Source organism: Episyrphus balteatus, chromosome 2 (genome assembly GCF_945859705.1).
Source record: "Episyrphus balteatus chromosome 2, idEpiBalt1.1, whole genome shotgun sequence".
Classification (NCBI taxonomy): Eukaryota; Metazoa; Arthropoda; class Insecta; order Diptera; family Syrphidae; genus Episyrphus; species Episyrphus balteatus.
This window is the reverse complement of record NC_079135.1, coordinates 3,483,344-3,496,296: the sequence shown is the minus strand read 5'-3', so window position 1 is coordinate 3,496,296 and position 12,953 is coordinate 3,483,344. Positions and strand designations below refer to the sequence as shown.

Here is a 12,953-nt window from a genome sequence, read left to right as displayed (position 1 = left end):
AATACGTTATAAACATTATTTGAAAACCTTAGCAACATTTCATTAATTTTTTTTTAAATATTTGAACAGCATTTCAACAACATTTTTAAAGAATTTTCTAACGATGTAAGCAACAAACTGAGCATTGAATTCTCCTTACCAATATTTTGTTAACTTTCGTTTTATTATACATGTTGCGGGACCTTTTATAGAAAAATTGTTTTGAGGGACGGCGGCGTTGGGGTGCTTAATAATAAATATGACAGCAATAAATAGAAGCAGTTATTTTAAAGGATTTCCTAATAACTTTGCATTCAAGAGACAGAAATAAAATGTTGATAGCTAGTAATAAAACTGACAAATAAAGATGCACAGCATAGAATCGCTAGCAACATTTAGTTTTAATGAATTTAACTGAGCTCAATTGTAAAAACTTTTTGAATCTCTTAAAAGAACAAAAAAGAGTTCGTTAAAGTTTGATAAAAATTATTGAAATAAAGTGAAATGTTGCAGACAAATTGTACTGCAACATCATATATTAAATATTACGATGATAGTTTAACAACAATTGAAGTATTGAAAAATGTTGCTGAGATATTATTGCTTTCTTAAAAAATGAAGTATGAAAAATATATCAAAGTCATTTTAAAAAGTAGATATTTAAATTGTCTCATAAACATTAAACGTTCTGAAATGTTGCATCAACTTTTTAAAAACTTAAATAAAGCCCGTACTCGAAAACTAATTTTTGGTGATGGTAATTGTTTAAATTTCAAAATGTAAACATTTTGCTGGAACATAAATCAATAGATACCTAATGTTTTTCAGCATTTTGAATAGAAAACATTTGACTTTTTTTGTTGTACAGGAACTGTGCTCAAAATGTTGCAAAAACAATATCTACAAAAACAACAATTGGTTAGACATTTTCTTAAAAGAAATGCTGCTGAAACAATATTTAAAAAATACTTAATTTTGATCATAATTGTTAGTTACTTTGAGCCTTTTTTTTTATAAAAGTATGATTTGTGGTAGAAATTTTTATATAATTCAGCTTTCAGGTTTTTGTTGAAATTTATTAAAATATTTTAAGTACTTTCATTTTAGTTTGACAGTTTTAATTTTACTCACTTACCTATTTAAAAAGAAAATCTTTATTTCGTCCTAACCAACTTGAGTTGTAAAAAAATGTTTTGTTAACCCAATTTATAGTATACAAATTTAAGTCTTACAAAAATCATACAAAAATCTTAATCTTGTAAATAAAACAAACAAAAAAATAAATACGTAAACTTACAAATTTTATTCATTAATATTAAAATAAAAAAAAACTTAAATTTAGGAACTTTATAAAATTAAATTAAAAAAAAAAAACAAGACAAAAATGCATATAATAAAATATATGTATTGCACTGAGTTTTTATGAATGTTTAACATTTACGTATGTGTAGATAAGTAGTTGAGATATTTTAGAATTCACTTAAATTCGTTTGTAAGAAATTTAAAAACAAAAAAACTTAGCAATTTAAGAATAAAATTTAAAAAAAAAAAAAAAAACAGAAATCTACAATCAGGAATTTCGTATAACACCATTTAAACAATATAGAAATGCAAAACTATTAGATAAAACAAGGAAATAAAAAAAAAACTGGGATTGAATGTCGACGCAAAACAAAACAAAGAAGACAAAAAACAACAACAAACAAAAAAAGTAGATAAATAACAAAAATAAAAAACGGAAAAGTGTGATGAGAAGAAGATGAAGATCAAAATTATTAATTAATTCGATGGTAAAACAAAAAAAATTGCGATACAAATGAAACGGCCTTACGAACCTAGTAACAAATATTACGAATAAAAACAAAACAAAAAAAATATAACGAAAACATAAATAAAAAAAAAAACATAGGTATACAAATGAAACAAAAACAAAATCAAAAAACGTAGCATTCGAACTAAATTGAGCTAAGTAATTACATAAGTTTAATAAAAAAAAAACACCAAATTTATAAAAAAAAATCAAAAAAAAAACAAACAAAACAAAACTAGTTACGTGACACTTTCACACTAAAGAACTTTTCAGACGACAAAAAAAAAAATCAAAACGAAGTATAAACGAGGAATAAATGCATAAGTAGACTCAAAAAAACACACAAAACACATAACAAAATATAACAAAACTAGATCAATCAAACCTTTGAAAAGAATTGCTAAATGAAAAAAAACTCCTAATTGAAAAATTAAAAAAAAACATAAAATAGGTTACCACAATATTTATATATAAAATAAAATCGTCAATAAATCCAAAACTTTAAACAGTTAAGAACAGAATTTAAAACACAAAATAATGTATACTATAGATAGCTTTCAATTGCAAATACAAAACAAATAACAAATACAAAATTAAAAATTAAAAATACCCCAAAGTCCCAAAAAAAAACTATAAAATATAATAAAGTTATTCAACAGTTAATAGGTTAGCAAAATGTAGGTGTTAACTTTTAAAATATAGTAGATAGCTAACAGTAAAAATAAAAATACAACAAATCAAACAATAAACATTTAATAAAACATAAAAGATTTAAAATGGTATTAAAAAGAGACAGTTTCAGTGTTCCAAACCCTTTTAGTAAATTTTTTTTTAAATTTCTGTTAATTTTTTTTTATTTTTTCTGTTGGTTTTCCCAGTTAATAGCTTCAACAACTTTGTATTTTTTTATCTACGGAATCATCTGGAAACTATTACTATTTTACTATGAAAATATACACTCCTGCTCAAAATTAACGCACACTTTTTTCTTCTTTAGCTATACCCCTGCATCTTATTTAAAATGGCTTTAAAATTATTTAGTATTTATTTGTGTTTGCTTATTGTTTAGCAAGTCAGAAAAATGCTAAACTGAAACAGTATTATCAACCAAAAAAAAGATGAACCAAATTTAGCAATTCAAGGTCTGAAAACTGATATTAAAATAATTTTTGTTTTTTAAGAAAAAAAATGTTAAAAAATGGAAGCGCGTGACAGTTCTTTCCAATAATTTTATTCAATACTTGGCATTGTCTCCTCTAGCGCATATGATAATTTGGAGTTGTTTATTTATTCCACAAATTAAATTTTGAAGGTTTTGTTGCAACTTTTTTTTTTACTGCAGTTTTCTGTTGATCAAGAATGCTTGGAGGTGGATTTCGGCCGCAAATGCATTTTTTTCAACATCTCCTAGACATGTTCTGTTGAATTGAAATCCGAATATCTGTGTGGTCATTTCAAAGCTGGCATATTTTAACCTTGAAGATATTCTCAAACCACTCTAGCATGCATTATCGTGCATCAGACTGAACTGTGGACCAAATCTAGGGGTGATTGGAACCGGATGCTGTTCGAGGATATCAGTCAAGTATCTTTGGGTACTTAAAGTAGGCCTAGGAGACCTCACTAACTCCGTAGGTGTTGTAAAGCAGAGTTTACTCCAATAAAATTTATGACTCATCTCTAAAAGGTTCGCGGGTTGACAGATAGACTTCAGCATACCGCTCCAAATCTTCCCCACAAACATTTTATTCCATACATTCAATTTAAGCTAACTCCTGTCTTATTTGAGAAAATAACCACGATACTGTGAGATAAAGTAATAGTAGGACTTTTTTGTAAAATAAATATGACGTGCGTTAAATTTGAGCAGGAGTGTAGATTAATAATCTGATTTTGTTTATATTTTTTTTTACAATACTACACTTGAGTAAAAGAAGATCGTTCTAATCTCATTTTTAATGCATTAAATAAGATGAAAATGTTAGCTTTCTGCGAAATAGGCAGAGCGTTCTTTTAACGAAACTAATATAAAGATGAAATACTTCTTTTTGATTAATTTTCTTCTTTTTTTTCAATACTCCAATTGAGTAAAAGGAAGACCGTTCTAATCTCATTTTTAATGCATTAAATAAGATGAAAATGTTAGCTTTCTGCGAAATAGGCAGAGAGTTCCTTTAACGAAACTAATATAAAGCTGAAGTACTTCTTTTTGTTTAATTTTCTTCTTTTTTTCAATACTCCAATTGAGTAAAAGGAAGATCGTTCTAATCTCATTTTTAATGCATTAAATAAGATGAAAATGTTAGCTTTCTGCGAAATAGGCAGAGCGTTCTTTTAACGAAACTAATATAAAGCTGAAATACTTCTTTTTGTTTAATTTTCTTCTTTTTTTCAATACTCCAATTGAGTAAAAAGAAGATCGTTCTAATCTCATTTTTAATGCATTAATTAAGATGAAAATGTTAGCTTTCTACGAAATAGGCAGAGCGTTCTTTTAACGAAACTAATATAAAGCTGAAATACTTCTTTTTGATTAATTTTCTTCTTTTTTTCAATACTCCAATTGGGTAAAAGGAAGATCGTTCTAATCTCATTTTTAATGCATTAAATGAGATGAAAATGTTAGCTTTCTGCAAAATAGGCAGAGCGTTCTTTTAACGAAACTAATATAAAGCTGAAATACTTCTTTTTGTTTAATTTTCTTCTTTTTTTTTCAATACTCCAATTGAGTAAAAGGAAGATCGTTCTAATCTCATTTTTAATGCATTAATTAAGATGAAAATGTTAGCTTTCTGTGAAATAGGCAGAGCGTTCTTTTAACGAAACTAATATAAAGCTGAAATACTTCTTTTTGTTTAATTTTCTTCTTTTTTTTCAATACTCCAATTGAGTAAAAGGAAGATCTTTCTAATCTCATTTTTAATGCATTAATTAAGATGAAAATATTAGCTTTCTGCAAAATAGGCAGAGCGTTCTTTTAACGAAACTAATATAAAGCTGAAATAGTTCTTTTTGTTTAATTTTCTTCTTTTTTTTTCAATACTCCAATTGAGTAAAAGGAAGATCTTTCTAATCTCATTTTTAATGCATTAAATAAGATGAAAATGTTAGCTTCTCTAAAGAGACAGATTGTTTCTTTGACGAAACTAATACATTAAGTGTACTCTCAAAAAAATATGTCATTTATTTAAAAAAATAACTACAAAAAGTGTAAAAAGTGAAAAAAATTAGTTTCAAACTTATTTTATATCAAAAAAAATAAACAAACTGTTTATTGATCTATCATGATTTAATGTACAAATGGCACATAAAAATAAACAATGGCTGAAAAATTTAAACCAGTTTCCATGTTTCGTACATTTTTTAAGAATTCTTTTGTTGACATTATCGACCTTTTGGGTATATTGTTTACTCACTCGCTCGTAGTGTGATTTTTCATTTGAAACATGGTGTATACTAAACTTTATGCATTTTGAATGCATTGAAAATGAGAAAAAAAAACAACCAACTACCATTTTTGTATTTTAACTCTATTTAAGCCTATTTTTATCTCTTTTTTATGAATTTTCAACCCTCACTAATTATTAATATTTTGAATCCTTTTAATACCATTACTAAACAATAAACCACTAAACAAAAATTAAAACTAATCAAAATAACTAACACATTATTGATTAAAGCTGCATCCTAATCAAACATCTAAAAAAAATATATACTACCTAACCTACTCTCCATAATAATAACAATAACCTTTAAAAACTCGAAACTAAAAATATAGGAATTAAAAAAAAAAAAACATAAATCAAAATACTAAAACCAAAACCCTAAAGCACCCCTAAAGAAAAAAAACACATAAATAAATTTAAAACAATACAAAACCTAACTAAAACTAATACTTTCTTGTTAAATGTACCTTTTAAAATAAAAATAGTCAAAACAAACAAAACAAATATAAATCAAAACTAACCTATACTTTAGCTAGAAAAATAGTATCTATACATTATACTACTATACATATATTATTATGTGTTTAAAAAACAAAACAAAAAAATAAACTACATGTTAATCATCCTCTCAACACAGTTAGATGGGCTTCATAGCAGTAAAATCAAAATTAATTAAAAAAAAAAACAGATGAAATCAAAAAAATCAATATTTATTAAAATAAAAATCAAAAAAAATTATATAGAAACAATATTAAATCAATTAAAAAAAATATATCCATAAAACAAATTTTAGTAAATTTAAATCAAAATCCATAAAAAATACAAAAGAATTATAATAGTTCTTTGAATAGATGTTTAAATGCAAAAAAAATACTTAAAAAAAAAAACAGTCTATATAAATAAACAAAAATAAATAAAAATACTTAAAACTTTTTAACAATCCGCATTCAATGGACAAGAGAAGTAAAATAAATGTCACTTTCGTAAATTCATGCTCTAAAAATATGTTTATCCATGACTTCGTTTTTCGATCGTTCGTTTTCAACAACAAAACCAAAAAAAAAAAAATCAACCATCAAACAATAACTGATAAGTATTTTGAAAGTGTTGCATCCTTTAAAAAAAAACCCTAACTTATTTATAACAACTTGATTGATAAATAAATTATATATTAGCAATATTTATGTAGTTTAATAATTTACCTATATTTTTGTCCCAAAATAAAGGTAAGTTTTAGTTGTGTAACTTTTTTTTTTTGTATTTTGTATAAAGTAAATGTATCGAAAGAATGAAATTCATACAAAAAGAAACAATTTTAAGGATACGAATTCGTTGCTTGTTTTTTTTTTACAAGTAAAAATTGAAAGATTTTATATACATAAATAAAATGATTAGCTTTAAAACAAATTTTGTTTTATTTTTTGCTCAAAATATCGAAATTTAAATTTAAAACAAATCTGCAGTTGAATAAGTTAAGTTTTAAGAAATTTTTTTTTTTAATCGAAGGTAAAAAAAATAAAAAGTAACTATTTTTTCAAAAATTTGTTTTACATTTTACACTTTAAAATAATAAGAAATATCTGTGTATTTTGAATAAAATTGGCTTATCCTTTGATGAAATATACGATTTCAACTAAAATATAGAATATGTCAATTTTTGAAAAAAAAAAAAAAATGGCAACGCCATATTTCTGTTTTTCGAACTTTTTGAGAAATTACGTTTACCAAATTTGATCGAAAATATCAACTGCATTTTTAAATTTAAAAATTTGGAAACAACTTCAATCAATTTTTACTTATATCACAAAAGCCTTAGTTCACATTCCTTAGAACCTTAAAATTGTTCTTTTTTTTTTAACTAGCAAAGTGATAGTTCTTAAAAAAATAATTTTCCTATATATAATTTAATTAAGACGATTAAAAAGCGACGAATTATTTATATGTCTAAATAAAAGCATACAAGGAATTCGCATTAGAAAAAATAAACAAATATAATTTATAATTTACGATTTTTTATAAATAAATACCTAAATACGTGCTAAATGCGTTGTTAGAAAAAAAATTATAATTCCCCCAAAAATGTGTTCTTGTTTTATCCCAAACAAAAAAATATATATTATATATTCACTTACGATAGGGCGTTTATATACATAAAAAAAATAAATATTTATTATAGTTCCTTAAATAAAATTAAAATAATAAAAAAAATATATGCAAATAGAAAGCAATCATTGTTGAGAATATAAAAAAAAATGCAAAACATAAATATAATGATTAAAAAACAAAAATTATAACTAAATCATTATTTATTGTTAAACAAATTACATAGTGAATAAATGTAATTTATATATAACATTTTTGTGATATTTATTTTAAAGTTGTATACTTAAGCACACAAAATATAATATATATAAATAAACATATATATATATATATTTAAGAATAAGTATATACTTTTATTTAGTATTTAATTTTTTAATGTTTTTTTTTTGTTTAATAATTTTTTAGTTATAAATATTTGTATAACTAGCATATGATATATATATATATTTATGTATAATATATATAAAGTAAAAATGCTTGGCATCGCTTGAATATTAAATTTTTTTTACAACAAAAAAAAAGTTAAAACAACAACAGCAAAGTGCATAGTGTGACCCGCACTTAAAATATTAATGAACGTAGATAATGTAGTTTTATATAAAAAAACAAAAAATATAATTCATAAATATTTAAATTTTTTGGTTTTAGTTTAATGTAATTTTGCACGAAGGAATATATCCGTGCACGTGTTTATTATTATTATAAACAAATTTAAAACTAGTTTTATACAACAAAAAAAACAAAATTTAGTATAACCTGGGCCGCTATGCACTACCGGTTGATATGTCTTATGGTTAACACACCCTATTTTGTTTTAATCCAAAAATTAAAAAAAAAAATATTTTTATGCTAACAAATTCATTTTTATATTCGTAGAAGTTTTTTTTTATTTTTTTTATTTTCTTATAAAAAAAAACTAGCAAAACATATATAAATTATACCTAAATGCATTTTATTTTATTTTTCTTCCTTAATTTAAATTTTTTCTAGTCACTGTATAGGCACTATATAGTTTAATTTATTTTTATTGGCAAAAAGGAAAATGTTGGCATAAATTTTTTTTCAAAATTTGTTAAAAAATAAAAATTTTAATCATAAAAATATGCAATAAAATATGATAAAAAAAAAACACAAGCGATGTCAACATTTTAACCAAAAACAAAATTAAGTCTTAGCAAAAAAAAAACTACGTAGGGAATGCTATCTCGATTGTCTTTCAAACTTATTTTATTTATATTTTTTATTTTTTCTTAAATTTTGTTTTTAATTTTTTGTTTATTTCATATTAAGAAAAAACAAAAAAAAAACTAATTTGGCCAGAAGGAGAATATACATTTATTTTATATGTTTTACCTGTTTTTTTAATTGTAGGGTCCCCGGTGTGGAAACCACGAGACATGATTAGTTTAGGCGATGCACAGCCAACATCACGCAAAGATGACTCGAAAAACTAATTTTAATTATTATAAAAAAAAAAAAAAAAAAAAAACAAAATAAAAAAACAAACATTCTCTATATATTTATAAATCGAAAAATAAAAATATATAAGAAAATTATCATATTCGAAAAATAAAACAAACTGGATTAAAAAAAAAAAATGAATAGAAAATAAAAAAAATATTGTTTCTCCGAAAATAGAAAGAAACATTTCTTGATGATGATATTAAATGAATTAATTCATTACACAGTAAATACATTTAATAAATTAAAAAAAAAATGATATAAAATAAATTAACGTAAATAAAATTTATAATTAACAAAAAAAAAATAAAAATAAAACTCAGAAACACAAAACAATTAAGCATTGAATTTTTTTAAAACCAAAAAAAAAAAAAAATAAAACAAAAAGAAATAGCAAATGAATTTTTAATTTTATCACAATTAAACGTTTCTCTATTAAATTAAATAAAACAAACCAAAAAGAAACCTAAACATCAGAACTTAGTATTTAAAATATAAATGCAAAAAAAAAACTATAAAAAAAAAAAAAAACAAAATATATCCCAAAAAAATAGTGTTAAACAGTATTACTTATTTATAACAAAGAAAAACTAAAACTACAAATACTATACTATAAAAATTCATTATGAAAAGCAAATAAAATCTAGATACTTCAATTTATTGAATTAAACATATTTTCATTTTAGAAAAATCGCATGAAATTTTTGAGTCAGAAAACTTAATTTTATTGGTGCTAATATTCATAACAGTTGTGTTCAAAATGTTTTAATTTCATTATAAGTATCGTTTAAAGGCTTTCTTTATTTATCCTCCGTCCTAAGAATTTAATTTTATCAAAAAACTGCATTTCCTTTTTAATGGTTTCAACATACAAAATATTGAACTAAACATTTTGAAACAGAATATTCAAATCGTAGGAAAATGCGTTAAGTGAAATATGGAATTTTTAAAATTAGCCTTATTGAAATTGGTCAATGCGTAAACTCTCTGACGTAAAAATGACGTCGAAATATATCTCTCAAAGTTGTCATGTCGCCTAATTATCCATAAAAAATTGTGTAAACTGGTTTACACACTTTTGGGGCATTGTCAGAGTGAATAAATATGTTTTGGTGACGTCTTTCTGACAGTCTTCTTAAAGAAGGATTTAAATTTTAAATTCTTAATTAGATAAAAGGCGCAAGTGCATGGTCTAAGAGAAAGTTTTAAGGAAGACATAAACTACATACCAGTATAAGAATAAATAAAGAATGAATTAAGAAAACAAATATTTTATTTTGTTCTACTTGTGACCAGGGCCAAACCTACCTATGAGCAAAATGTGCAAATTCACAGGGCACAAAGCCCAGGGGTTCTGAACCCTCACAAAACTTCGGACAACGTAACTCATGTAAGGTAAATTTTGTATTGGCTGTCAAAGTGTTACGGAAATTCCAAAAGTGGAAATAAAAATCCCTATCATGAATCTCCAAGTGAATTTTGTTTTCCTCGTAATGTATTTTGTGATCATGAATTTCCCTCGGAATTTATTTCCAGGTAATAAAGAATTGCATGAACTGACAACTAAATTTCACTGGAAAATTGATTGCCGATACTGATAAATTTCGGGGAACAATTTTTTTCATTTCCCATGTTTGAGACAAGGGAAACATTCCTGGGAAAATTTTTATTCACTATAGCCTCAAATATGAATTCAGTTTCAAAAGTCGTTGGTCCCCAAAAATTTCTCATTTTTTCACTTGAATTTTGTTAAGAACAATAAAGCACAGCGAGAAAAGTAATTCGGGTGAAACTTGCAATAAAAAGCTCTTAAAACTCAGGGCGAACAAAAATATTTCGGGTGAAAAAAGTTTCACATGAGAGACTCACAAGACAACTGAAAAAAAAAAATAAACTGTGAACTGTGAACAGACGAGGTGAATTCACAGTCAGTCGCGTGGGTGAAAACCGTAAGAAAACTAGAAATTTACTTTAATGGATGTACTATAAAATTTGGTGCATCTTAGAATTTCTTGACTGAATAAAGTTTTCTTTTAATATTTTTTTCACATTTTGTTTTATTAATTCTGGCTCAAAAATAAATAAGCATAATATTTTAGCAATGCAAAGTGGATAAAGCATATATAAGATTCCATCTTTACAATACCAAATTTATTTCTAGCTAAAATTGCATTCTTTTATTTTTCTCTCACCAGAAATTATATTGTTTTTTTACAATAAGCCTTAATTAAAATCCACTCCACGTCAAAAGCTTAACTTATTAACTATTTAAATTAATTTAAAAAAAAACACTAACCATAAACAAAACAAAAAAATAACAACAACCAAAAAAAAATATAAAACCTGCGCTAGGAAAAATTTTAGAACAATTTATTATAACAATTGAATCAGTATTTAATAAAAGCAACAACAACAACAACTAAGAACAAAAATAAATTATTTACAATACATAAAATAATTTCACATAAACTCACACAACAACAACAAAAAACCACACAAATGCAAATAAAAATAATTAAATTAAACAAAAAAAAAAAAACAGAAAAATTCACACACGAATTAAAGAACTTTTAATTATAATAAAATATAGAAACCAAACAAAAAAAATTTAAATAAATAAAATAAGAACAAAAAAAATAATACTTGATTAAACCCCAATGAAGTGAATATTTAATAGATGAACAAAAGAGAAACGTTTCTTTTTGTATCAAAACAAGCAAAAAAAAAAAACAAAGTTAATTAAATTTAAACAAAACAAACAAAAAAAAAATGAAAATGTTATTTATTATTAAAACAAAAGATGAAAAAAAAAATTATAAAAAACTGAAAAAAAAAAATAAATGAAGAAAAGAAAAAAACCTAAATAAAATGAGTAAGTAAATTAAATTAAATTTATGAAGTAAGTTTAAGAATGAATTATTACACTTTAAGAGAATTTTTATAATTATTAACAAATTATATATTTACATTGTATATTAATTTATTTACATCAATTTTATTTATTATAGAAAACTATTTCATAAATTTTATTTCAATAATTTTTGAATTTAATTTCACATTAAATCAGTAAACAGCGATTTTAACCGAAATAAAATTAAATAAATAAAAACAAAAAACAAGATATTATATAAAAAAAAAGCATGATTCCAATTGAATGGTAAAAAAAAAGAATAAAAACAAAAAAAAATATGATGTTAAATGTTATATGTAAAGAAAAACCAAAAAAAATATTCAAAGACAATTTTTAAATATAACAAAAAAACACACAAAACAATGCAAGTGAAAACTTTTAATAAACAAAACAAAAAAAAATAATAAATATTTAAGTGTTCAAAGTTTAAATTCTGCAGTTTATTGATTTTATTTTATATTTATTTAACAAAAATAATAAAAAAAAAAAAAATAAAACCAAAAACAATGTTTATCTTCAAGGCATAATATAAATTCAAATTTGAGCACTTTAGAGTTTAAAAGAAAATATTATTGTTTATTTTTTAATTAAAAAAAATTCTTTGCAAATACTTTACGATCAATTTATTGAAATATTTTTTATTGTCAAAGAAAAACAAAAAAATGAAAATGAAATTATAAAATAAAAGAAATAGACAAATAGACTGAAAGACTGTTGGTTTTATTTTAAAGGAAAGAAGATTGCTTATACATAGGTTTTTCTTCTAATGAGCAATTGGGAAATTACGAGAAAAAGGTGAGTATTTTGATTCATTTAATTGGGCGACTGTAATTTTTTCGGAATAGACTACATGTACCTATATACATTAGGGCGTTCGTTATTTAGGTTTTTTTTCGGGTAACAAGTTCCTAAGTTTAAAAACTGTTTCTAAATAATAAAAAAAAAATCCCCTAATTTTTTCAGATTTTTATTTTGACGCTAGATGGCGCCCCAAGAGGGTTAAAGTTTTTTTTCATTTGAAATAGGTATATGTTGACTTATTAGGCCATTTGATGAGGTTCTATTCTATATTAAACACCCTTTTCCAGAAAGGTATAAATCATTTTTCTAGGACTAGGGGTTTAGTCAGGACATGTATGTCTTTTTTGGGTTTATTAAACTAAGCATATGAGTAGCATGAAAAATTAAATATAACCCAAAAAAGACATGCATGTCCTGACTAAACCCCTAGTCCTAGAAAAAT

General features: G+C 23.6%; 1 protein-coding gene across 1 annotated transcript in view; it reads left to right on the top strand.

The window, feature by feature from the left end:
• LOC129908972 (protein still life, isoform SIF type 1) overlaps positions 1 to 9,055 on the top strand; it is a 419,398-nt gene extending 410,343 nt beyond the window's left edge. Inside the window, exon 33 of the mRNA XM_055985825.1 lies at positions 8,710 to 9,055. Within this exon, the coding sequence (XP_055841800.1) occupies positions 8,710 to 8,792 (83 nt within the window). The 3' untranslated portion in view covers positions 8,793 to 9,055. The remainder of the gene's footprint in view (positions 1 to 8,709) is intronic.
• Positions 9,056 to 12,953: the final 3,898 nt, after the last annotated feature.